Genomic DNA, 27,884 nt, shown 5'->3' with positions numbered 1-27,884 from the left:
AACAATGAGAAAATTCACATTTCATGGAGTCTAAGCACTGACATATTAGCAGGAGAAAAAAAAAGAAATTAGGAAGCATTAGGAATTGTTGCAAGCAACATGTAATACTAACAGAATGTATTATAAATTTAATCTCATCTGACATAGTTTGTCTTCATCTTTGTCCTTGTGAGTGCAAGTAAGAATTTTGAACAGCTGTTAACGTTGTACACAGAACTCCTTATGTCCCCGTCAATTGAAGATATTGCCTTGTATGTACCATGAAGGCAATAGTTGTTTCTGCATATTTTTCCCTGGGGAAATTTTGCCTTGAGAGATGAATCTGGCTGATGGCCAACCTGACATTTGGCTAATGACCGGCTATTCATTCTTTCAGATGCACAGTAGATGATGACGGAGAAGAACAAGTCAACCACCAGTACACTATAGAGTTCACATTTGATACGGAAGCGAAAGTGGGCATAACAATTTATTACTTTGCGTCAGAGGATATCAACAATGGCAAAGTCATGTAAGTGTGACACCCATCTTTTCAGTACTTGAAATATTTGGGCCTGTATTAGAGCTTTCTACAGGATGTGTTTCTCTCAGTGGCAAGTTCTTATGACAAACGTGTCAAGTCTTTGTGAGAAAAACATTAAATCATTTGAGGCCATCAGCAGTGCATTTGATGGGCTATACTTCTAGTTTGCTTCTTTTGATAGCAATGTGTCTGACATTAGACTGCCAACTGAAAATTTCAATGACATGATGTTGTATTTGATGATATCCTGTAAACTGAGTGGATGAGGATGAGCTGTCATATATAATATCTCATTCCATACTTCCCCCTCCCAACTGGATTAGTGGAGAGGCACACAGTCTCCATTAGATCAAATCCCTCAATTCCAATAACACCTAAATGTGCGTAACTAATCCAGGCATATTAGCTATCCAGTTTGACTTTCTGCACATGATCTTGGCTTTCATAGGCTTTGTCACATTTTTGGGCCTACCAAAGGATGTGTTTATCTGTCTGTAAGTTTTAATCTTGTATGTGTACATGTACGGGTATCTGTAAATTTTAGTTTACACAGTCATTCAGGATACATTTCCCAGTATGGCTGCCAACATGCACTTTATTTGGCGACTGCGAAAATTAATTTGCATTCTCAGTAAAATTATTTCAAAGTAGTGCTTCAGTGATAAAATAGCATCTCTGAATTCATGAACACATACTGCTGTCAAAAAATAAATAGTTCAAAAGGTAATATGCAAGAGTAGGGTAGTAGTTTTGAAAAAGGTGTCAGAAAATTGAATTTGAATTTCAAATCAAATCAAGGGAACATACAAAACCTATATTGCACCTATAAATATTAGAGTACAGGGTGAAATAGGCAATCCTTGTGTAGCTCACAATGTTTAAGATGTCAGGAGGTGAAATTGGATATTTTTCATGCAAAATACAAAGATAAGTGCTATTTGGGCCTTGAACAGTTCAAAGTATCACACCATGTTCCTGTCCTATTCTTGAAACTAAAGTAAAAGTAAGATTGGAAATCAAATATCAAATGTGAGATTTGGATTTATGGAAAGAGACTTTTTTTGTTGAGTGCCTTTTAACTCACAGTCTAGTGTCAGACTCAATGAACGAATTACTGTAAATTTCTTCCCACCAGCCAGTATGTGTACATTTTCTGATGTCAGAGAGGATTTTCTTCAGTCAGTAGTATATCATAGAGAACACACCAATTTTTTTGTTGAAATACATTATTTATTGAAAGGAAATTTCTTCTCATATTCGTTGACCTTTTTGCGGTTTCAGGTTCACATCAAAAGACCCCACACAGACATCTGAGACATTCCACTACAAGAGAGGTGCCAACCAGCAGTTTGTCCAGCCAAACTTCATTGTTGATCCTTCGAAATTCAGTGAAAACGAGGTGAGAATTCATTAGCTTTCTGTGTGCATAGAAATTCACTGATATAAATTCGGAAATGTTTGTTCTTGCTTTGGCCAGTGCTCAAATAGATGGACTAAATGTGGCAGTTTATTGAATCATTATTCACAACAACTAGCGATCAGCCAAGAGAGTCCATATGAGAAATGACATGCCCTAGCACTTTTCTGCTGTAGGGCATGATATGTTCTGGCAAGTTTTCACATCATAAGAAACACTGAATATGTTTTTGAAATGTAAATCATACCTGTATATATCTTGTTGCTATGTATGCAAAACAGCAATTTGAATGATGACGTTGTGCCTACCTGGTGTCATACCAAAAATCTGAGGATAAATGTCATTTGAAATATCTGTGGTCTGGTATCTGCTATATATTGCAAACTTAACTTATTTTCAAAAGATGAGAAAATGCGGATTAACATAGGATATCTGAAAATGTGTTGGGTTTATCAAACCGGTTAAGTTTTTGCTGCCTGATGACCTTTTCTCGGGGTCCACAATCAGGCTGTATATCTCAATGCTTTGCGTGTATCTTGACCTTTTGGATGACCTCCTTTTAGAGGTACAAGCTGTCATGTGATAGTGTCACTGCGGATTGTCAACAGAAAAGTGGGGTGGGTCAGGTTGAACAATGTAAAACTTGAATAATTTGATCACCAAAGCAAAACATACGATATATGTATGTTGTATATATTATTGTGAGTGGAGAATTACTGACCTGAAATACCACTGTACATTTCTACATTGTGATACTTGAATGGCTGTCTAAGCTGATAATGCGCGGTCTTTCCAATCAGTTAGAAACAGTCTTGTTTCAGTGTTTGCCAAACTTTGGCTAGCCCTTCATTAGGGGGGGTGTAAACCTTGATTTTGACAGATGAGAAATAAACAACTTGTTCAAGAATGTACTCCGTCATGAAAACAATGTTCGTTGTAAAAGTAAAGTTGGTTGAAGTGAGGTCAGGTGTGTTGTTTTGAAGCATCGATCCAGCCTTCCAGATGAGCATTTAGTCTAGAAAAAGAAACACTTAGTGATAACTTGCAATTCAAAAAACCCCAACAAAACATGTTTCCAAGGATCATAGCAATCATGAAATGTTAGAGAGCTCGGTTTTGTATGATTCCTTAAGCCAGAAGTATATTAGAAATGAGATCTGTCAAAGAAGTTCTGGTAACTGATCATGTTGATCATGAAATATTGACAATGGAAAGGTCCTAGTATGTGACAGTTTGTGTCAATGAAAGCCTTGTCACTGAACAGTCATGTCTAACAAAAGGTCGTAGGAACAATGTTGTGTTGCAGACATACTTAAATTTTATGATGTCGTACAGTGCTTTGTGTCTTTCACTATGAAAATTTCAATGCGCTCATGAGCTTGAATTAGAAACATGATCAGAGAAAGACAACTGAATGTTTTGAAACAAAATCAAGTGTTTAGAAACACCCTCATGAATTAGTCATATTTGGTTAGGATAAAAAAAATTGTATGGAGTACACGTTCAGGTCCCATCAACACACCTTGTTGTAAACATTTTTCCCAATATAAAGTTTTGTAAGTCACATAGGTTTATTTAGTTGTATGTGACAGCAGACTTTGGTATACACAAAACTATGATTTCAGCATAAAAAAAAAAATATGTGTGAATGCTTAGATAGAGTTGATGTTAAGTGTGTAAATGCAGTTTCTCCTTTGAAGAATATACTGTAAAGCATGTATTTTTAGCCAGCATCCTTTCAGGTAGATTTAGCTAAGTCTGTTAATTTGTAAATTTTAGAGGCTGTTAATTTCAACTTTACCCTACATTTACTGTGGTTAGGGTGTCTCTATTGCTGAACTAAAAACCTGCCTATTGCAATGACATTCAGAAAATGCAAAAAAAGCATTACCGTGAGTGTTTCACAGTAGCCTGAGGCTTGCATTGCTCTGTTTATCGCCATATGGTATGTTAGTAGAGAAAGAAAGGGCCCTAGACAGACTTGCTTGCTTTGGTGTACTATCATATCGCCAGATGGTCCACCAGTAGAGTTTATACATAATTGAAACTACAACAGTATGATCATAACATGCTTCCCAACAAAGTGTCCCTGGTGAATTACAACCATTCCAAATTTGTTATTGTGCTATGCCATGGATACAATCAATCCGTGGTATCCATGGACTGTTTTTGAAGAGGACAAAAATTTTTCTTGCTGTGAGAACAATATACACTAACTGTGTTAATAGCCAGCCCAGACAGTTTATTTCTAGTTCAAAAACATGAGAGAAGTATTCCTTGTGAATATTTTACATTCAGTCTGAGAATAATATTTACATATGGTAACATGTCTGAAATTAATCTCTTTTTTTCCAAAATGTAACTTTCCAAAATTTGAGAAAACAATTATGTTACATGGTGTAGTGGGGGAAAAAAAGCAAAGTACTAAATGGCAGGCTGTCCCAAGGGTTGAAGTATTTCCCAAGGGGCTAAGTATTTATGACTTGTTTGGTATGTGGGCAGAGTCACAAGTCAGTCACTGCCTGTTACCACTTGGCAGTCAACACAGATACACAGAATTCAAAACACGGAACAGAACTGTTTGCGGGTATCTGCCCTTTTGATAAATGCCGTGGTTCGGGTATGGGTGATACGTGACACTTCTCCCGATGTACTTTGATCACACTCCACTTGTTTTTACCAATGAATTTTATTCTACACACTGGGTATACAGAAATTTAAAAAATTGTATTTAAGAGTTAAGGCACTGTAAAGGTATCAGTTTCTCTGCTAATAAATATTAAACTAGTTTTTCAGCAGTTTTACTGTTCAGCAATTCTGCACTATCAACTTAAATAGTAACGGAGAATCATACTTGGTTGAATTTGTAAACCTTGATATATCACTGCACTAAATATAACTGAACAACATGATACAAAATGCAGCTGCCAGACAGCTGTTCATATATCTTCTGCAAATGAACAGGTACTTTTCATAATCATAGATTATCGTATGATGAATCTGAATGTGATAAATATGTCAAGGTAATACAGTTATTTTGTATTGAATTTTATTAGGTGATTTTGATGTTTTCCCAGTTTTACATGTGAATGGAATAATATTTTTGTAATTGTGTTTGTGAGTCTGCATGCGTATTTTTAGTCCCCACGGACACCGTCCGGGGGGACTTATAGGTTTGGTCATGTCCGTGCGTGCGTGCGTGTGTGCGTGCGTCCGTCCGTTCACGCAGATATCTCAGAGATGCCTGGAGCGATTTCATTCAAACTTGGTACAAGGATTACTTCATATGTCATACAGATGCACGTCGATTTGTTTCGTGATACGATCCAATATGGCTGCCAGGCGGCCATTTTATTACGATTTTTTCATGTACAGAGCAATAACTCAGGCATGTTTCAACTGATTTTATTCAAAGTTGATACAAGGACATTGACCAATGTCATAGATATGCACTTCAATTTTTTTGGTGATACGATCCAATATGGCCGCAGTGCGGCCATTTTGTTACGATTTTTTCATGTACAGAGCCATAACTCAGGCATATCTCAACCGATTTTATTCAAAGTTGGTACAAGGACATTGACCTATGTCATACATATGCACGTCAATTTGTTTTGTGATACGATCCAAAATGGCCACCAGGCGGCCATTTTATTATGATTTTTCATGTACAGAGCCATTACTCAGGCATGTTTCAACAGATTTTATTCAAAGTTGGTACAAGGACATTGATCAATGTCATAGCTATGCACATCAATTTGTTTTGTGATACAATCCAATATTTTGTTACGATTTTTTCATGTACAGAGCCATAACTCAGGCATATCTCAACCGATTTTATTCAAAGTTGGTACAAGGACATTGACCTATGTCATACATATGCACATTGATTTGTTTTGTGATACGATCCAATATGGCCACCATGTGGCCATTTATTACGATTTTTTCATGTCCTGAACTACAACTCAGACATGTATCAAGCGAATTTATTCAAAAGTATTTTATCACATACCTAAAGAAGAGGACTCTATCTTCTGTGAGGACCTGTAATCAAAGTACCTATTAACAAGTGGGGACTGTGTCATCAATGATTATTTTTAGGTTGAAGGTAGGGGTTACCGTGGCACTGATTTATCTTTGTGTGTATATTAACTGGCTAGTGCATTGTCATCTCCTGCCATCATCATTTGACCTTCAGGCTGTCCTTCACCTTGTGAGGACTTTGACCTGAACTAATCAAGGTTTTTTTTTGCTGTCTGTGCAGAGACTATCTTTGTCTCCAACTGTAAAAGTCACAATCAGTTTCACTGAACAAAGGAAAAAGGATTGAAATGCGTATAGAAGGGCATGCACATGTAAATGCGACATGAGTAGTACTGCAGAGTTTTCAAGTTTTTTTTTTTGATTGGCTTAGCAGTTTGTAAAGTTCAGTTCATGAAGTTGAACTTTATTTTGAGAGAATCATTCCAGCTATCAGGCTTCTCTGAACTTTGTGCTGCCTAACAGCACTGGCGTGCGTGACCACACTTCTGTGCAGTTGTACCATTTTGGGGTACATATATTTACCCTTACTCAGAGTTGCCGTGAAAGCAATGTTGTAACACAGTGATACTCCAGAAAACGGAAAGATAACAAACAGCATGCCCCTTTCCATTGTGAACACACATGAATTTAGTGGGAGATAAGGTTTCTCCAAGGTTCCAAGTGTTTTTTCTCTGTGGAAGGTCAGCATACAGAATGCAATCATATATGAGATTGTTTGGAAGAAAATTACATGTAAAGCAGTGGTTAAGGCCAAAAATAGAAACTTGTTTCTGTATCATTGGAGCATGCTTGAAATCACACGTAAGCTGGCTGTGTCAGCCTCCTTTTTTAGCGCTCGCTAAAGTCAAAATGTGAAAACTGTGACAGTATGCTTCACATGCTGGGAAATGTCAGTCTGTTGACTCAGGGAATTTATCATCTTGCTACATTTCATAATTACAACTGTATTCAAACATTCCCATTTTATTGCTTTCATGTGGATTGTTATATCTTGTAAGCTCCACACGGTGGAAAAACATGCATCACTGCATCATTTTTGTGAGGGACCTCAGTCACCTTGTATGAGAATCAAACCCATAACTTCTTGCTGGGACTAAAAATCAAATTTTAACAACGTCTCAACTTCAAATTCAACAACTTCTCTCATGGTAAAATAGTAAAGAAAATGTACTCCTGCAGTTTGCATTAGTTACCTTTAGTTACCATTAGTTACCATGTTCGTTTTTTTCAGCTGAACTATGACCCCACCAGAGACAGTGTTCCCATGGTCATACAGTGTAATGTAGAAGAACCAGGGGATGGTGAGTATAAAACTTTTTTCCACCTTTTATTTTTGCATAAAAGATTGTGGTAAATTAAAGTTCAAAACAGCTGCTGATAACTTGTGTAATTTTGATCCATCTGCATATTCAGATATTTGATAAGCATTGGACAGAATAAATATCAAATCAAACTTGTGGGATTTGCTTAAGATATGTGCAAATCTATGAAAAATTTAGCATGCTTTCAATTCAGTCTTGGCAGACTGTATAACCACAGAGTAATAGGATTGATTTTAAAATTATTTATGTGCATTTTAGTTTAGTTATCGCTAATATGTATATGTGCAGTTTTCCATTATGCTTTTGCCCAGAAAAAAGCTTGTTTTCGTCCTCCTACCAGTCTTGATAAAAAGTGATCTTGATATCTAAATGAAACGTAGAAATGTCAAGCCCAGCAGTCCTGTCTTCTTGAGTGGTTGTTAAATCCTGAAGGTATATTCATTATGCAACACGTCACTAGGTCTTTTCACCATCTCTGTTCACAGAATTCGCAGGCCATTCTCACATACTGTTTGCCACCTTTGAGAAGACCTCGGAGGGCAGTTACATGTTGAAGCCCCTGAAGCAGAAGCAAATGGTCGATGGAGTGTGCTACCTGCTACAGGAGATCTACGGCATTGAGAACAAAACTGCCCTGGAAAGCAACAAGGTATTAAACACAGTCTGCGCACACAGACAAAAAATCCCTTTCATTGTTGCAACAGGCTTTTCACTCCTTTTAGAAGCACAGTTCTGTTGTGTTTACCTGTCAATCCAAGGTTGTTCTCAGCCAGCAGGCACTTCTGTCTGTGTACTCAAATGTAAACGATTCTTTGCAGCACCAGAGAAAAAAGATCGCTTGAATGGCCCGGACTTATGCTTTTAGACTGTTTGGCATTGTCAGAATAGGGTCAATCTGGTATTTTGTTCACAAATTTCTGTCACTAGTGGCCATTTTTTGAATCTCCATTAATGATTAGCTGTAACTCTTAATGCATTTTTCCATTGATTTTGTTATAATTTCACAATACATTTGCCATTTATTTTTGTTCTATTGTTACAATAGAGTTTCTTGTTTTACTTCTAAAGTCATATGGAGATGTTTTAATGTTCAAATTGTCAGCTCAGCTTTTGTATGTGTCAGGTCAAATTTTATTGTTGAAAAATGAGTATATACTGTACGTACATGTAATAATAATATGTACAGAAGACAAATTGTTTGAGGTGCTTGCGTTTCTCTCAAAACCTGTGTGTTCTGGGACAGTGGATGTAATATTTTCCATCTAGACCACACCATCCTGACTCATTAGAGGCAATACCTATGAACCATAGGCATGTAGTGTGTGGTAAATTCTGGTGTTTATTTCCAAAGTCGTTGGGTTTGGCAGCTACTCAAGCATGTAGACAAGGACTGTAAATTTTCCACATTGCGCCGTCTATTCACAGCTGCTTGAAGATGATTTCCTGGAAGACAATGGATCAGAATGTGTTATCTGTATGTGTGATTTGAGAGACACGTTGATACTGCCCTGCAGGCATCTGTGCCTGTGTAGTGGCTGTGGTAAGAACTATTTGTGATTTCTCTTTTTACTGCCCTAACAGTACAAAATCTCCATTTTCAATGCTTTGAATCATTTATTCTCATCTAATTTTGCTTTTCTCCTGTTTCGCCGTGAGCATTTTAAGTACAATTCTTTCATGGTACTTTCTGTATCCCCTCTGCATGAAAATCTGGTGGTAAGCTTTGCAAGAAATGGAAATAATAAAATTAGAGTGAGTCAGCATGCTGAAAGCTTTGAGAACATCTTTTATCTTGTCGTAAAATTTATGCCCCTCGAAAGTGAAAGATGCTTTTGCTCAAACTTTCTGCTATGAAACTTTCAACAATTCTCTTACCCCACTCTGAAACTTTCAACTATTCTCTGACTAAACAAAGAATGAAAATTGGGTCACTGTGCAAACTTCAGTACTAGAGGAACAAAGTACATAACATTTACCAATATTTGAAATTCCAAAATGGCTGCGTTTCCTGAGTTAACTATAAAGGAGGGGGGTGAAAAGTGTTCTTACTCCAAGAGCTTTAAGATGAGTCCCCACAAGAGGTAGATCAGAAAAGAATCGTAATAATTTGATAGTCCGAATATCTGTCCCAAGGTGCATTCCACCTTAAAGGTCTGGTGAAATGCCCATGTTGCAAAATCACAGAAATACAGTGATGGTCTATAAAACAGTTACATTCATTTCTTTTTTCGTTTAGCGCGCGTGATTATGAAATATGGCAAAAGAAAAATGCAATGTGGGCGTGTCCCCCGAGCCTCTCCAGTCGACTTTTTTCGGCTTTCCGAAGTTTGCCCGACGCCGTATCTCATAACGGGAAGAAAAGTAATTCACACCTCCGTAAGCTCCTTACGGGGGGTAACTTCTAGAGTTTCCGCTTACATGATCAGGACACGGTGTCCTCCTTCACTATGGGAGAACGTTGTTCTTTTGGTGGCTGTCACAGCGGCAAGAACATGAACGGCTCAACTGTAAACTTTTTCAAGTTCCCGTCAAGTGTTGAGTGTTTGAACCATAATGTGCTTGTCTCTGCTGGTTCGTACGATCGGCCACGGTCCCTCGGCTGAGCCTGCCTCGCTACTCGCTACACAGAAGGTTGGGACCGCAATGCAAATCAACAGCATGAACAGCAACACTGAATGTTGAGACTACCATTAAAACGAACAACAACACGGAACGTTGAGATCGCGATACAAATCGTTGAGGTAGAGTCCTCCATGATACAAATCGACAGCAACACGGAACGCGTCGTTGGGACGGCAATTAAATTGAAGAACAACGGCCGGGGGAATGCCGGACAACGAGGACCGCGATGCAAATCGACCGCAACATGGAATGTTGAAGACCGTGATTAAAATGCACAACACAGAACATCTAGACCCCAATGTAAATCAACTGCAACACCGAACCTTGTTGCCTCGATTAAAATGCGTATGTCTGCTATGTATAGCAAAAGTTTTAATTCTCGCGACCGAGCGTTCCTATGCCCGCTGTACACTAGACAAAATGACGTCAAATTTATCGCGAGGGCTCGATTGCGTGTGTGTAAGTTTCACTTCTCGCGAGAGCTATTTATGCATGCTGTACACCACTAGAGTAAATGACGTCAAATCTCTCGCGAGACTTGGCTCGATTGCAAATAGGTACGACGGAAAGAACGCAATGATATACACGGAAGTAGACACAGTTTTTGGGAATCGCCGAGAGAGAAGCGCAGATTAAACAAAAGACTAAAAAACCCACGCGTTTTCTTTATTTTACCATATTTTTTAAACAAAAATCAGTGTCGCCGCTGTGGCGAATTAGGATCGATTTTTTTTTCGCCACTTCGGATTTCGATGCGAACGTGGCAAATGGGCAGCGCGAACAGTATTTTGTTAGCGGATACCGGGCAGAGATAAGGCGGCGTTGGACCGCTATTCGATGTAAATGAACACACCAGTGACGTCACAGACGGCCAACCATTATCCCCGCTATGGGCGTGACCTGAGTGTTGTAAAATGACCCATGAAAGCCGCGCATAGAAATATCAAAAAAATTAACACTTGCGCGTACTTTTAGGTTGCAATTCTGTTTCGAGTGTAATAGTATTGACCCCCTGGAAGATATTCAGTCACACGAACGGGACCATTTCACAGACCTTTAAAGGGACATAAGCTGTAACTTGTGGCAAGTTTTCAGTATTGTGCTCCTGTATATTAACTACCGTGTCTGACCCTAATCCGTTTGTCATGCTGAAATTTCGAGTTTTCTTTTTGTCAACACAGCTTGTATGTGTGTAATGATCATTGTTTATTGTTCACAAATGAATTCTAGTCCGGACTTGGATACAATTTCAACAATAACAATGTAGATTATACTCATATAGGTTGTGTTGATATGCTAAATACTTGGCATTAAATTACAGTTTAGGGATTCAATGCAGAAAGTGTAGGGAAACCACAAAACAAAATTTCCACAAAACTTTTCGTTTCTATGAAATGTCCAATTTTGGCAAATAGAAAAAACCCACATGAATAAGTAAATAAACAAATCTGTATAAATAATAAAGAAACTAGTAGCCTTGGTAAGTATGTACTTGACAAATAAAAGTAACAAATCAGTTAAATATGTACCGGGGTAGGTTGTGAGGCAGAATTGAGGGCAGCTAGAGTTGACAATATCATGGAAGGAGCATTTATTGTTTATTTTGCCATTATTATTTTGTGGTTGATGGTAACATATCTGTATGTTTGAAAATGGTGAATTTCACTTTCGCTTTTTCCTGTTTTGATTTTCTCAGCCGATTCCCTGAGATACCAGTCAAGCTGCTGTCCAATATGCAGAGCCCGTAAGTATGTCTCAAATTATGGGACAAGTACAACTATCATTGGTTTGTCTCGATGGTCTGTTCACGTCAGACTTGTGAACACAACTTTCTAACCGTCTGACCTGAGTGAATTTTTGTCATGAGTGGTGTCAGTTCAATGCATTTTCTAGATTCAGCAGCTGAAAGCTATTCTTTAACTGACTGTTTCTCTCATTGTTTTTCTCTGACTACACCTTACATCACAAAAGGTGCAAAGTTCTTTATTTTCATGTACAATGGTCTGGTTGTTTGATCATTTGATGTTTTTCCTGATTGTTTAGTAGATGCTAGTGTAACCCTTAATAATTGTAAATGAACAAATTTTTGCCATATTCAACATTACAAGGCAAGATATTATCAAGAGTAATGGCACAAACTGGGCTGTCTGTCTTTTCATCTATATCTGTGTGTTGTGTTCTGATGATACCGTAAGGCTCTTTCTTTACCTTGTGATGTTGTTGATGCAGAGCTTTACAAAACATTCACAATATGCATGTAGTTACAATACCTAAAGATCGGAACCTGTCTTTTCAGATCATGTGCATACTTGTACTCAGTGACATTGGGTCAATGTAACTATAGCACCAGTCATACGGAATTCAATGGTTGACAATACCCAGGAAAAGATAATCAATACACACACTAGTCTGAGAGTAGTAGGGTTTTGGGAGTCTCAAAACTACGGACAAAAGAAACTATTTCTCTTGTGTCTTTTGTCAATGGTGGTTGATATAAATTAAACCTGCTATCATATGCAAATTTCCATCTCAAAAAAATCAAGTTAATTAAAAGCTACCTCTTATGTAACAAACAAAAAAAACCTTATGACTGGAGCTGATAGTCTGGGATTCCTATGAGCTCTATATAAATGTGCAACATCAAAACTAACAGTGTTCCAAGTTTTAAATGTTGATGACTCATCATTTCCTACAATTCAGGAAGAAATTTAAATACAAAGGTATGGTTACAAGAGTGAGTCTGCATAAAAGATAATAGCCTATTTCATCATGCTTTCCACAGAATAGTAGATACACAAACACAGTTATTTCTTTGCTATTAAACTGAAAAGGAATAAAAATGCACATATGATGAAAAATCATTATGTCATAAACTATGTAAAAATGGTAACATTGTAAAGTATCTTTCATGCGAAGCATCAAATAATTCTACGACATCACTTGTTTTCAGGCCATTACACTGTGTCACATTGATAGAAAAGGAAGTTTTTCCCTGTTCCCATTTGCTGTATGTGTAAAGCATAGTATGCAATGTGGTTTAAAGACTCGTTGCTTTATATAACTCAGTACTCTCCCTTTTCCAGCTTTCAGAGCCTTGCTGCAAATCCGAGCCTTGAGGAAAAAGACCAGCACAGCTCCAACTCCTGATGCAGAGGACAATGGGGTAAGTACGGCGGCAGGGCAGTTGCTTTGCCTGTCCTAAATGGCAGCTGTATCCCTACACTTTGCTACCATACCTTTCTGGTAGGGTAGTCACAAATATATCAGTAGACTTAGGACATCAGTTGGGATAGATACTGCTAATTTTTTTCACAGACTTTCAGGTCAGAGTGCTGTCTAAGGCAGTGTAATCCTAAACTGGAGGTAACCCTCTCTAGCAGGGTTCAAAATAAAAATTTCAGGATCGTGGTCAATGTTGGAAAACAGAAGTTAGGTGGTACAATTGAAAAAAGTGACGGCCACTTCAAAAAAAATTTGATGGTTGTTATCTCCCTATTAACCTTTGTTTTTAAAATTCCTAGTAAACTTTTAAACTCTATCATACATTATGCATCAGATATATGGTGGTTAAAAATAAATTAATGTCCCTTTGCGTTGGGCAACATCTACCTTTTGCTGTGAGGTTCAAATTAGGTGTGATTGGTATGAACAGACAATCAGCTTAAAAAAGTTTGGCCGAAGCGTTACAATGAAAATTCTGTACAGCGTGATTTACAGTGATGGAGGAACTTTGGGCAGGTGCATTTCAGTGGGATACTAATATTTCTGTGGCAGTTTGACATTGCTTACCGTAAACAGTGTTGTTCAGAGAGAGTTATCAACACATAGGTTTTATAAAGGACCATATTGAAAAAGTGGAACACTTTTGAATCTCTGAGAGTATTTTAATGTAGAATGTACCACAGGGACAGATGTTTGGATTCGCAAATTTTTTAAACACTTGTTTGGTCTACTGCTTGTGGGGGTTCATTTTAAAGCCCCTTGGAGAAAGAAAACTTTCCGCTGTCTTAGTTTTTTGAAAATTTAAAATTTAATTTTTCCCCATAGAGTTAACACGGGATTGGCGGCCATTTTGAATTTCAAATATCAGTAATATTAAAGAGAATGGTTGAAAGTTTCATTTCTGAAGGTTGGGTCAAAAGTTTAGTAAAAGTTTTCATTTTTAAGGCGGATACTACCCATTCCAGTAATGACACCTGTCACAAAGCTACATATTTATTCTTTTCAACCTTATCTTTAACCCCTACATGCCTGCATTGGTCAGATCTAATCTGTACATACACAGCTTTCACTTCCTACACAGTAGGCAAATAGTTATTTCCCCGTATTTCCTATTCACGTATTAAACATAATTTTCCCTGTTATGATGAAAACATGATCGTGTAAATATTAAGTTTAAGGAGAGAGACTGAATATATCAGTCATTTTGCAAACATGAAAGTGCCACACATTTAAGCAGATCAATTGCAAGATTCTGTTTTTTGGACAAAATGAGTCCAGTAAGTTTGAAATTCTTTAATAATAGCACTTTCAAACTTTGACCCAAATTTTTTGGCTTCATCAGGAATGAAAAACTTGTATTAGCATTGACAGTGTCCATCATCAAATTATGCTAGTTTTTTCAGGGAATCAACTCGAAGGTTCTTTAGTCTTAAATAAAGTAGGTTTTCTAAATTTTTCTAATATTCTTTGTGATTTTGACCCAAGGTTTAGCTGTTAATGTGTAAAAAAACTGGTATTATTTGCTTGATCATAGTCAAAATGGGCTAGTTTTTGCAGGGTGACTCAACAAATGTTTCCAAAGTACAGACAGGTACAACCCGGAAAAACAACAACAACAGAATTAATTGTCAGATAAAATATAAAAACATGAAATGGTACAGTACAGAGTTCGGTCAAGTGCCAAAAGTATTTTATGATGAGCGGAAATCTGCCGGTTGCACATAATCTGTTGAAGCTGTCTGACCTCTTCCGGTACTCTCTGGATAAGCATCATGTCTCCATTGCTGAAAAAGCGCGGCCCTTCACCATATACAATTGCATCTCTATAATGTCTCTGTTCTGTTGGTAGGTGAGTCAAGAAAACGTCCCACCAGGATATGAAGCTGTTCCACTGGGAGAAGCTCTGAATGGTCCCCAGTCTATGCCACCACGACCTCCACCTCTTGCTGCAGAAGGTAAACACCCAGTCACATAGATTTTAAGTTTTTGAATACTGTAATTTTTCCCACCAAAATTTCAGTGTAATTTTTATGAATTTTTCGGTAATTTTTTGATAATTTTCAAAAAAATGGGCATAACATTTCAGAGGCTACAATTTTTGACCAAAATTTTGGGAAAAATGTGAAAAAAATTGTCTATATCTAAAAAAAGTTGCTGGCTGTGTTGTATTCTATAAAGGCAACAAAAGTTGAGTGTGGCACTCCAAGGATTAACTCTTTCAAAATCCCCTGTTCAACAAACCCAGTAGACATGATTAGGGAGGAAAGAAAAATGTGGATACGTAAAAATCTTTGTTATGTGGTGTTTGCAGTGGTTTGAACTGTACTCGTACGGATGTGATTCGCTGTTTTTTTAGCTCAGTGGATTTGAAGAATATGTTTCCCATTTTACAGGCCATGGTTCATTTTTCAATGGGCCATTTTTGACTGTTTAGATACATCAGTGATTTTTGTGGAAGGCATTTCCTGAAAATATAAATAGAAGTGTAAACTGCTGGAATGTTAATATGAAACAAAGTTCCATGTGCCTGATTTTTTTTCCGTAGGTGGAAATTTACGGGAAAGAAGTGATGGAACCACTGAAGGACGGACTAGGAGAGGACGAAGGTGAGATGTCTTCTATTATTTGAAATCCACACCCGCACAAGCTAATCTGAAACATCTGTGAATTTTTTCGTAGTTGTGCAGAAAAATCTTGATGTGCCTTGAGTAAAGATGAGTTGTGTGACATTCTTTGACAGCTTTTAGGGTCTGTCCAGTCCTTTTGCTGTGTATTTGTGTCCAGCCCAGTTGGGTATCCATCCAGTTTGGTTGCTAGTATCATGTCTTCACTAGCATGATTCAGAGAGGTGCTCTCCTCAAAGTGTAAAATTTAATGTGTATCTACTCAAGAATCTTCTATTTTGGGTATCAAGGCATTCATACAGGTATTTTTGCAAGATATGTGTTTTTGTGCGTCTATTTCTACCAAATTGTTTTTTCCATGTGCAAGTAGTGCAGTTGTGCCCCATTTCCTAATCGTTGTCTGCTGGTCCACAGGAAACCATCACAGGGTGGCAATTCACTGGGAAGCAGCTCGTTGAGAGGGTCAGCAGTGTTGGAAGAAGCGGAGGAATGCAGGGAGGAGAACCAGCACACGGGACAGAGCCCTCCTCACAATGCTCTGATCCTACCTGTACCAGTGGAAGTACCGGTGAGTTCTGCCTCCATAGTCAGCATCAGTTACCATATCATGTGAAAATGCGTCCAAATAGCAATGAGAAGGAAATATGAGTCCTTTGCTGAATGGAAGATTTGATAATTTGAGAGTGTTACTTTTGTAACCTGAGTGAGAAAGTCCATACATTTTTCTGAAGTGTTCACAAAGGGTACTAAGTTGGACCTTCAATGTCTGTCTTTCTGTATGTACCCGTTCACCACCATGGTCTGGTCCAAACTCACTGTTTTAGATGGTGAGCGTGGATCTTTTAACAGGAAATTTGGGGTGAACGGTTGAAAGGCTAGTCAAACGTTTGTACATTTTTCATTTTTGCTAAATGACAGCATAAATCAACACTTCAATCTGCACAAATTCCTGCTAAGTGTGGAACCTTATAGAATCGTTATTGCTCTCTTTCTCAGAAAATTAAGCATTTTGCTCGTTGTATACTTTCTGTAGAGTCCTGTGAAGAAAGAAAAACCTAGGAAGCTATCTCTACCAACTCCCACATCGCCACCTTACAGCTCACCGGTGATATCACCCCTGTCAAACCCCCGCTCAGAAACCACCCCAGAACCCATGTCAGAAGGGGTGTCAGACTGTCCGTCTTGTAGAAACTCCAACATCGCACTGGACGAAGAGGTGACCGGGGATACAAAGGTAACTGCAATGTCCCCAACATCTGACAAGAGTGCGAGTGGAAGCGTCAAGTCCCCCCAGTCGGAGAAATCGACCAAGCCCCCAAAACCTGACAATCACCTCTACGACGACGTCTTGCGGCCAGATGAGGGTGAGGATGATGATGAAATGCCATACGAAGAAGATGTTTACAGCCGAGGTGAGTAGGAGTACCCCCTCATTCCACAGAATGGAATGAGCTGCATCTTTCCATCAAAATCATTATAGTCTTTCAGATAAATATTCTACAGATAATTCACTTTTCTTCACCAAAGGTCATCTCTATCATCTGTGGCTTTTTTAAATGGTGTCAGTGTGGTGTGTAGTATAGTAGACACATGTCATGCTATGGTTATATTGTCATTCAGCCACAATCCGCATGGTTGTAAGGGCTTCAGCATGTAGACTCATCAGTTGTTTCGATGTAGGTCCTGAAAAATAGACAATGACACTGATCTCCACAGAGCAATCATGATGATGCACTTTGCAGTGAATTTTACACAGAAACACGCCCAGAACCAACGAAAAAATCTTTTTCTTGACATATCATTCACCAAACCGTGAATGTTCATGAAACTGTTCACTTAACCATGTTGCTTTTCTGTAAGGACGATTTTGCTGAAACCAAATACCCTGTACACTGCAGTTTGCTGAAACTTAATTTCCTATCACTGTATGACCCACTGATTGTGCAAAGTGCATCCATGCTTGTTGGCTGCACCCTATATACTGTGGTTTAGTAACCCCCCTACCTCCCCTGTCTTAGGAACATTGTATGTAATGAGAATAGTAAGGGTAAGCAGGTTTCATTCAATTACTCATAGCGGTAACATGCATGGCACATGTGCTTGTTCATAGAATTATTGACTAATTTTTGAACTTTGGGACAAAAAACACCCACGTAATTGACTGCCAGATGTTTTAATGTCAGCAACTTCTTAGTTTGCTTGGTGTGTTGTGTTATTACCTGTAGGTCATTTAAACTTCCGAATGAAACAGATGTACAGGTTTGTAAATAAATTATAAATAGGACACCATAACGCAATTGCTACCCTGCTGAAGCTAAGCTAGACCGTAATTAAATAAACTTTCATCACTATGTACGTGTCTTAGCTGAACAGAGACAAATTGCAACTATTGCTGAGTTTTTAACCATGCTGTGTTAGCTTGTCTTTGTGCTTGTCGTGCAAAGCTGTGAGCCGTAGATAAAAGTAACTGCTGGCTGATAACAAAATTTTGCATTTAAAGTGTTTTCTTTCTTGACAAATGTTTCTTATTCAGCTTCAACACAGAGAGAAACTTTAACACTAGCAAGATTCTTTTTTTTGAGCAAATTTCTCAGTAGGATGGCCCTGTGTCATTTCAGTGTTGTTCAACTCTCAGTTAAATCAGAGTGCACTTGTCACTTCCTAACAAGACATATTTGAAGATTCTTTCTTGCAAATTTGCATGTGAAGGTTATAGTGGAAATTCAGCCATGTACGGAACCATGGCTAATCACCATCATCAAATTGTGCAGTGTCAGTGATATTCAGTAGCTATCACAATTCTTATGATACATTTATGATGATGATTGTACACGATAAGATAGCTTTGACAGATGAACGTAGATTTTTAAATGAAATGGATAACAAAGGGAGAGAAGCGCATCATTTATTTGTTTCCTGTATTAAAGTTCAAAAAGGTTGAAAAATTACACACCATTAGAGTATAGGGCAGCCGAGAGTGCAGTATCAGAACATCAATCGAGGATCACTTTATTCCAGTTTGCCTAACTTAGTTCAGAGAATGATGTTGACAAATTATCCCGCCAGTCTATGTGAAGAAGCACATAGTATATAGTAAGGTAGATCATCAAAACCATGGCATAATGTACTTAAGTTTTGAGACCTAGATTTTGTCTTATAGGTCAAGTAGATCAAACAGTGGCCCAGTGATAGGGAAAATAATCAAGGAAATATTTTTAGTCTAGAGCAATCGTTTGCTTTCCAAGCTCAAACATGTTAAGTGAAATATTAAACATCTATTGCCTGGTCATGAGGGCTATAGCGCCCGTCTATAACCCCGAGGGGGCGTGTGTTACCAGAAACACATCGCTATTCCCCGAGGCCGTAGGCCGAGGGGTATAGCGATGTGTTACTGGTAACACACGTCCACGAGGGGTAATAGACGAGCGCTATTGCCCGAATAAAGACCAGGCTATAGGTGTTTTATAACACACCACATGCTCATGTTGTATTATTATATAGTTTTTAATGTGTTTTGATATTTTGCACCGCAACAATCCATTGTGACAAGTTTACTGGGTGATGTTTCCACAGCGGTTTCAGTTGTACGTGGTACCACTTGCTTTCAAAAAATATTCTATAAAGCATACCTAGCGACATCCTTAGTTGTAGTTTAATCTTTTCCGTCGATTAGCTGTTCAAGCTCCTACGCTGTTAGAATGTTGGAAAATGTTGGAAAATCTGTTTCAAGGAGTGTGTCGTCACCTATCCCGGACGCACATCACGTTCTAGTCACCCGCCATTGTTGCAAAGCTGCAGACGACACTACGGTCACGTGACCGGGCACTTTTGCAAATTTGGTCAGAACTATTTCCCTAGGGAAATAGCTTTTCAAAAAAATACCCTCTGACGTCACTTTTGTCGATCCGGTGGGGACTAGACGTATCTATTTTCTCGTCACGTGACGTATTCTGGCGAATCGCGACACGGAATGAGCATGTGGTGTGTTATAAATGCTGATAGACAACGGAAATAAAAATGTAAAATCATACTGTATCAAAAAAACTCATTATGACAGTGTGGGTAAAGTTCAATTTGTAGTGTTGTGATTACAAAGTATGATTGAATTGTGACCAAATTTGACTAAATGACACAAGTGTTTTGCCATCCATATGTAGTCTGATAGCCAGACTCTGAGCTTATAAATAACAATGACACTGCTGCAGTCTCTTTCAGCTTTAATACACCGCTGTTAAGTTAAACCCTAGATTTCCAGATTTTGGGTCATTTTCATACTAAAACATTCCATTTATTTGTCGCTTTTGTGACTTAGCAGAGATAGCAACTACAGTTTGCTTTTCTGACATCAAATTTATTTTAAAAGAAGCAGATATCATTCACATTTTTGACATAAAGAGAGTGTTAACCAAACTTTTAATGAGGGGTTAAAAATTTGAACAACAAAATCTAGTTTGGTGAATTAATTTTCATACGTATACACATAGTTAGTTGAAATGCGACAGGGTATTTCTAACCCCTTGACATATTATTTTGGATTTTTAGGGTCTATGGTATACACAATAAGTTAACCACATTTGACTTACTGGGTAATAATTGTAAAATGGTCAGTTTTTATAAGCATTCAATTTTTTTTAGCTGCTTGGTGGTAGGTACAAAGGTAAAATTTTTGTGTATTCAGGCAATTTGCATGTCACCAGAGCTGTAAACATGAGCCCTGATTTGTCAGGGAGTACAACTTACGAAAGAAAAAGACATAAAAAGCAAAATTATCTATAATTCTTTTTATATATGCAGCCAACGAAACGGATTCCTTATACGCTAGCTTACCTGACTTGGAACTACACATAGCATGGTATGTTTGTGGAAAGACATGTCATTTTTAATATCCCTCTTTTTAAAACAACTCCTCCTGTATCTCTCTTGTCTCTGTATCGCTATGTTTGTACAGTGCCTTTTGTCTTTTCCTTTGAGTATGTTCTTTAATTTTCAAAACAAAAATAATGCGAACCTCTTGGAGTGTCTGTCTTCTTGTTAAGGTTCATTGCCATGTTTTAAAACTTGCAAGCCATCTTCTGTTCTTGCTAAATCACTAATCATCGCAATTTCACATTGGCAGCCGCAGTTTTCATTTCCTCAGCGGAGACAGTAGGATCAGACACAGCCTCAGTAGTTAGCTTTTCAAGTGGGCTTCCAAACCCCTCCCCCTGATAATGGAACGGTTCCATGTTTAGAGAAACACTGGATCATTCTACTTTGTAGGGGGGACTGGGATAGGAGGAACTCTTGTGAATATACACATGTACACGTGCACTCCCAAACGTATGTGGCCATATTTGTTCTCACATTGCATGTCACGTTTTCTATATTGTCATTTATTCATCTGCACTGCTCCCAGATGTACATACCGACACTCGCACAACTTCTGAAAGTCAATGTTTATAGTTTTCACCTGCAAACCTGCATGCATCATCTTTCCCACAATAAACTATTGAAGAATACGAATAATCAGTGGTACAGAAACAGTCAAAAACAATTAATTGTATGAAAATGAGTACTTTGGCTGTTTTTTCGGAGTTTAGTCCGGTTGTTTCTTTTCTAAAAAGGCCTGAATGGAATTTTCCCAGTCATCGACCTCTGCAGCTGTCTCACATACATCGACAGGAAGTCATCTGAATTTCTGGTCAATGACCCCGTTGGGGACTTGCTTTCTGACAATAAGGTAGACTTAGCCCCACGAAAATGCAGAAGTTTTTCATCTAAATTCTACAGAATGTTGTATTCAATGTTACATTTAATTTGCGTAGTAATAAAATGATCATATTTCCTCTCGTAGAGCGGATGTGACCACAAGTTTCGTACATTGCAGTAAATGTTTAACCTAACTTGGCAAAACACCAAACTCATGTCACCAGACCCAATTTTTAGCAAAACAGGTATAATTTGACTCTGAAGTGAATGGGACTCTGTGTTTATATTTTATGTCTAGAGTTTTAGGACAACTGTGATCAAGGTTTCAAAAATGTTCCATTCTCTGTAGTTGAAATGAAAAAAAACTGGAAAAAGATGTCTTGTTGAAAAGCTGTTTCGCGTGATCTGTATCTCAATTGGGTGTATACAGCATGACTTCAGACAACCCTGCGTAGGCAGTATTTGAATCACAACCAATAAGAGCTGTTCATCTGCACAAAGATGCCAGTGTATGTGTATGCTCCGAATCATGTCACCCTCTCACTATAAAGGTCACCCTTTTACTATAAATGATAGACTATTTGAGTATTGTTGGGGAGGGGGAGGGGGTGTTAGAGACATTGAGAAAACGGAAAGATTACTGAATTTCTATGAAAGAAAATTTTTCACAGTCGGTAGGAACACACACAAAAAAAATGTTGTGTGGTGGAGCAAGTAGCCAATGGTATCCTGTTTCATTTCTTGGGCAGTATGATGTCAGAGTGACAGTTCGTTTCATTGGTCGGTGTATATGTAACCCTTTGGTGTTATATTACAGTGACCTCTCATTTCAGTTTCAGCACAACCTCAAGGCACAATGTTGTTTCATATAACGTTGTTTCTTGGCATACCCTTTCCTAAGTTGCTTTGACAAATATGGTATGTCTGGACCCAGACATTTGGTCACATGATCATAACCCTGACTTTATAGAGACACTGCTTGAGAAAAAATAACCTCTAAAACCAAACATCCAGGTATATCTAATGGTGTACCCTTTACAAGAAATGGGCTCACACATGCATCAGAGATTTGAACGTCTACACAGTGGCTCATTGTCTGGAAAGAAGTGGGGTCATGAACTTTTGCAGAAAAAACAGTTCAAATATTTATGTTGTATCATATTGTCTGCAAGCGTCACAACATCCAGCATTGCAGCAGACTTCTTTCATCAGCAGCCACTGGGGACACCTAATCAGTGGATAGACGATATTCCAGTGTAAAGTGAATGGTTTGCCCTTTTTGCTGCCCCGGTAGAAACTCTGAAAACTTCTGCGATAGAAATCAAATTTTCGATGTGTAATGCTAGACAAATGAGCTAAAAAAAGCAAGTAAACAAATTTCAACCCCTTGACTGCTGTAATATTTCCCACCAAATTTTAATGCAATATTTTACCAATTTTTGTGAACTTTTCTGTAGGTTTTTTCATAATTTTGGACCAAATGGATATCACATTTCATCAGCTATAGTGATTTACCAAAATTTTTGCGAAAATCAGAAAAAAATTGACTGTGGTATATTTTATACATGCGACAAAAATAGACTTTGGCGCTCGAAGGGTGAAGTTAGCTCCCATAGTGATCAGCTTGTGTGTTTTACACAACATCGATGATTCTATTTACAAGCATAGTCCATTGCTGCCTCTCAGACAACAAATTCAATATTTGTTTGATGTGTGAAAGTAACATTTTGAAAAATAATTTTAAGGAGAGCTAATTCCAAATAACACAATCAGATTTCCTCATCTCACTGTGATAGAATTAGCAAAGTGAACTGTGTTAGAACTGTTAGAACTGTGTTAGAACTGTGTTGGTGCAGAGGCTGAAAATAGGAAGCGCTGAATTTTAAATCAAAACAGTAGTGTTGCCACATGTACTGTTAGTGTCGCACCAAACCAGCTTAGCTTTCATCCAAGTGGTGGTTAAAGAAATCAACCATAGCTGTGTGGTGTGCCGGCAAATTTTTAGTGTCAAATTGTGTTTTCCTTTCATTTTTTTGTCATTATTATTTTCCATGCTTATTTCTCACAACAGTGAAGTCATCAAGGGTGAATGTAAGATTTCTCAAGTATTAGGGGTACAGTTGCTATACGTTTGGGCATGCGTCATGTCAAAGGAAATATGAAATACTATTGCAAATCAACAATGGCCTGAAATAATATTCATGAATGACATGACAAGTGTCAAATAATTGCCTCTCACTGTGCTCTGTGCTAAGCAGCCAATTTGGCCATTAGCTATTTTAACTTATGGAGAAGCGGAATACAAGAAATTGTTATCGAATTCAATATCCAGTCTCCATAAGAATGGTTCAAGGCATATTTCATGATGTTGAACAAGCGAAATTACTTTACAAACAGCACAATGTGGACAAAAAGAAAGTCTCCAAAGTTAGCAACTTTGCCCCCACAAAGGAGGTCGTTGATCGTAAAACACCATCATGCCCAGACCTGTTCAGTTCATGCATTGAAAAACTTAAAGGTGGCATTGTTGCAAAACTAGGAAACCTCATCCAGTTAATGCTTTCAGTTTTCTGTATACTAAGTGAGAGAATATTACATTCTCCCTTGATGGTTCTGTCATACATTATTCGTAAAAAGTAACGGTAATGACATCTTTGATACAGCACCTTGATAAATCAAGGCATAGCATTGTTTTCAGCTCCACCACCCTTTTGCACTCCCCTGCCTACCTGTATCATGGACTGGTCCTCCCAGAGAGGATAATTGCCCATACCACTATACAGCAAAGGGGGAGGGGATAGCAAGATAGATTTTCATGAAAGTCATCAGTGTATTTTCTCAGTACATTGCAGCTTCACTCTGTGGGAGGCATTGATGTAGTATGGCTGGGTGGAGTTTTAGTACAAATGTGGCAGTACAATGTTTGTATTCCATCATAAATGTCTCACTTCTTGTTTGCTCGTTTGTAACTCTCCACAATCCTCACTCTTTTTCCGTGTCTCTGTTTGCCTTCCAGATGGATGTGATGACACTGACTCCGTTTCAACCAACCCCGGCGCCGGCATAGTTTACGACGAGAAGCCCCAAGACGAGAACTCCTCCCTGATGGATAACCCCCCTCACATGACACTAGACGTTGACCTCCCTGGCACGCCCATGAGCAGCGACGGCAGTACTCGAGAGAGCAACGGCAGTTATAGCAGCACATCCAGCATGCGGGTGCTTCTCTCCACACCCAGCCATATCAAGCTTGAAGACCGCTCTGATAAACCAACATAAATTACCACTTCTATGAACCTTTACAATCACCCACCAAAGAATCTTACCCGTGCAGTCATCCCAGGTTTTTTTGTCAATGATTCTGTTTGAATGAACTGTGCATTAAAGCTATTGATTGTACAAAATGTGCAAAATCTAACTTTGCAGCGTTTGCTATAGATACAATCTGTGGCTCGTCGACAGTCTTTAATGTAATTCCCCAGTACCACTGAGAACTTGAATACCTCTCTATATTTAGAACACCTGTGTCATTCCTATATGTATACAGAATAGACAGGTTTCCGTATAGGAAAAAATACATTGTTAAAGAAAATCACACTGAAAACTGAACTTCATGCAATCATTTCACATACCAGGTTTCTGTCAACTGTGGTTATAGATTTTTTTTCACAGTATTCCAATGAGTGGCCAGTTTTCCTGTAAGATGGCACTAGTTGAAAATTGAAAGGAAAAACTTATCAGCCCTAACTCTGGTAAAATGTACTTAACCTGAATTGCTGAAAAGGCAACCAAGATACCTGGTTTTTCTATTTATCTGATGTACAAATATTTCAAAGACAGTTGTATAAGCTCACTTTCAAAATGTCAGTCTCTGCTGTGATGTAAAATATACATGAATGTGCTACAATACTCTGAAAAAATATATGGTGCTTGAAATGTTTTCAGAATATGGATATTTGAAAGTATCATCGAAGATTTCCCGTGAACTTTTTGCCTGAAAAAAATTGAAAAGCATGGCATACAGTGTTTTACATTTGTGTTAGCCCATGTGGCGTGTTTGCATAAAATTCCTGGACAATTTTTTTTGGTCTCAAACTATAGAGCATAATCATTGCATCACTGAGACCAGGTATGATGACTACAAGTTTACAAAATATTTTTTTTCAAGATAATATTAAAGTTGTTTTTTTTGTTTACATTTTGCCCCTTTGACCTCTGTGGTTTAGCCCTATTCCATTGTCCTTCAGGGTAAAGCTGGACTACTACACTGGGATATGGGGTGAAAGGGTTTACGGTATTGAAGGGTGATCATATCACCTGATACCTCTTAAGATAGCCAATAAAAAGTGCAGTAGGTTTAGTTTTCACACTAATTTGATTTGTGAATTTTCATTCAAAGAAACAGCTGTTGCTGAACTGAAAGGAGAAACATATAATGCGCCAAAAATATTAATTATAGTGCTTAATCTATGGCTCATGTTATTCGGAAATTGAACATACTTTTATACATTTAGTGCATTACAATTATATGGGAGTGGTCATAAAACATTACAGATAATCATAAAACCAAAGAAAATATGGTATTGTCTCAAAGGGAAAACTATTATGTTCAATTTTATGCTTATTAGGTAAGCCTACGTTCATTTTGTAATTCAAGTATTTGAAAAGTCAAAGTTTTTGACGCTTTGATTGAGAACTTGATGTCGGAAAAGCCATTCTTTCTTTTTATAGCTTTTCTGCAGCAAAAAAAAAAGCTTGCGTTTTATTTAACCTCTTATTTTTCGGTGCATGCTTTTTACAATCTTTGTATTTCTCAATATGTCAGTGCGTATAGTCCTTTTGCAGTCAAGTCACCAGTGCCAGCATTTTGCTTGAGCCAACTTGGATGTTTATGTGTTTCAAAATGGATTCAGTCCTTAACACAAATGTGATTGCACATGCCGTGAAGATTGAAAACTGCAATTGGGACATAGGCCTGTGTTTAACAACATCCTGAACTATCTATTCAAATGCTCAGCATATCATATCATATTATTATACTTGGTAAAAGGGTTTTGTTTGCCTACAACTACACTGTGTTAGAGTTTGCCTGCCTGACAGACTCTCAGTCATTGACACATGTTCACCCCTCCCCTCCCCCAGTTTACTGTATCACCTTCAGATGTTTGATTACGTGTACCAAATATGCTACTCATTCTGTATTAACCAAAAACTCTTTGGCCCGCTCTAAAGGTGCCCAGGGGGAAAATATCTGTTGATATCAGAAATTCAAAATTTGAATGAGTATTTAATATATTTAAGAATCTGAATGAGTATTTGATATTATTTTCTGCATTGATATGGTAGTCTGCTAATACTTTTTGTATGAAAGCCAAGAAAAACATAAAAGAATTTCATGAAATGATTTTTTTATTGTGAATTATGAAAATGTGCAAATAACATTATTTTATAGCATTTATTGAATTCAAGAAGAGAAAAGCATTTACATTGCGTGTAATATTTGTGGTATATATATCTTTAATATTCCAGTCTTGTGAAATTTTGTTTTATGTCAAGTTCGATTACAGCGACCTGTCAGTCTTTCTTTTGCAGATGTGGGCACCGATGGATGATTTCAAATAAAGGGTCAATTTTTTGCTCCTTTTGTGGGGTAACTGCTTGTAGGATGTATGCATGGTGTGGTTCTCATGATATTGTATAAAAATTTGTACATCTTGAGATAGGATCTCCCAATTCATGATGCATGCGTGATAAAGTTGTGTAATATTTTTGTGAGGTATCGCAGTATCGGATAACTTACATGGTAAATGTGAATTTGTGTCGAATGCAATCAACATAACTTGCACGGCGTTCAATCTCAACATTAGTAGCATTGTGATGTAGGTGTGTATAACGATTGTTTGGCACTCGGATGCGCATGTACACAAATTTGCTAGAACTGTGACTTTTGATATGGCTTTGGACACAGCATTTTACCTCCATTGAAAGTGTACCCTGATGGTTGGATAACCTTGCCACACACTGTGATGGTTAAAGGATTGTGTTAGCATCTTGATTGGGAACCTTAGAGCATTGCCTGGCTACTTGGCAAATCAACATGTTTGTTTTAGGCTGTCAAGATAATCTTCATTATGAGTCACAATCTGAACTTGCTATGTTTGGAAAGTTAGCTTTAACGTGGTGATGTTCATTAGGTTGAACTTGACCTGGTGGATGTGAACTTGCTACAAAATTGAAAAGTGTCCTGAAGGTTACCTTTGAAAAAATATGTGACTGTGGTGATTCACTGCAGATATAAGTGCATGTATTAACCATCAGGTGCCCAGCCTCATAGTGCTCAGTTCTGACATGGTTGTCTATATGGAAAGACATATAGCTTGAAACTTTGTCTGTATTATCAATAAACATGATATTGAAATGTG

General features: G+C 37.9%; 1 protein-coding gene across 4 annotated transcripts in view; it reads left to right on the top strand.

Moving 5' to 3' along the window:
- The window catches only part of LOC139151398 (probable E3 ubiquitin-protein ligase MGRN1), a 31,740-nt gene extending 3,856 nt beyond the window's left edge, over nucleotides 1–27,884 (top strand). The window contains exons 4-17 of one of the 4 annotated variants that reach the window (XM_070724174.1): nucleotides 377–511; nucleotides 1,805–1,922; nucleotides 7,216–7,285; nucleotides 7,792–7,955; nucleotides 8,732–8,846; nucleotides 11,625–11,672; nucleotides 13,012–13,091; nucleotides 15,000–15,105; nucleotides 15,696–15,756; nucleotides 16,189–16,342; nucleotides 16,808–17,186; nucleotides 18,000–18,033; nucleotides 20,569–20,626; nucleotides 24,479–27,884. In XM_070724174.1, the coding sequence (XP_070580275.1) occupies nucleotides 377–511; nucleotides 1,805–1,922; nucleotides 7,216–7,285; nucleotides 7,792–7,955; nucleotides 8,732–8,846; nucleotides 11,625–11,672; nucleotides 13,012–13,091; nucleotides 15,000–15,105; nucleotides 15,696–15,756; nucleotides 16,189–16,342; nucleotides 16,808–17,186; nucleotides 18,000–18,033; nucleotides 20,569–20,596 (1,492 nt within the window). In that variant the 3' untranslated portion in view covers nucleotides 20,597–20,626; nucleotides 24,479–27,884. The remainder of the gene's footprint in view (nucleotides 1–376; nucleotides 512–1,804; nucleotides 1,923–7,215; nucleotides 7,286–7,791; nucleotides 7,956–8,731; nucleotides 8,847–11,624; nucleotides 11,673–13,011; nucleotides 13,092–14,999; nucleotides 15,106–15,695; nucleotides 15,757–16,188; nucleotides 16,343–16,807; nucleotides 17,187–17,999; nucleotides 18,034–20,568; nucleotides 20,627–24,478) is intronic. The other 3 variants (XM_070724175.1, XM_070724177.1, XM_070724173.1) reach the window with 3 other exon arrangements.

This window comes from Ptychodera flava, chromosome 15 (genome assembly GCF_041260155.1).
Source record: "Ptychodera flava strain L36383 chromosome 15, AS_Pfla_20210202, whole genome shotgun sequence".
Taxonomy (NCBI): domain Eukaryota; kingdom Metazoa; phylum Hemichordata; class Enteropneusta; family Ptychoderidae; genus Ptychodera; species Ptychodera flava.
The sequence above is the reverse complement of the archived record's forward strand: the minus strand, read 5'-3'. Positions and strand labels throughout refer to the sequence as shown.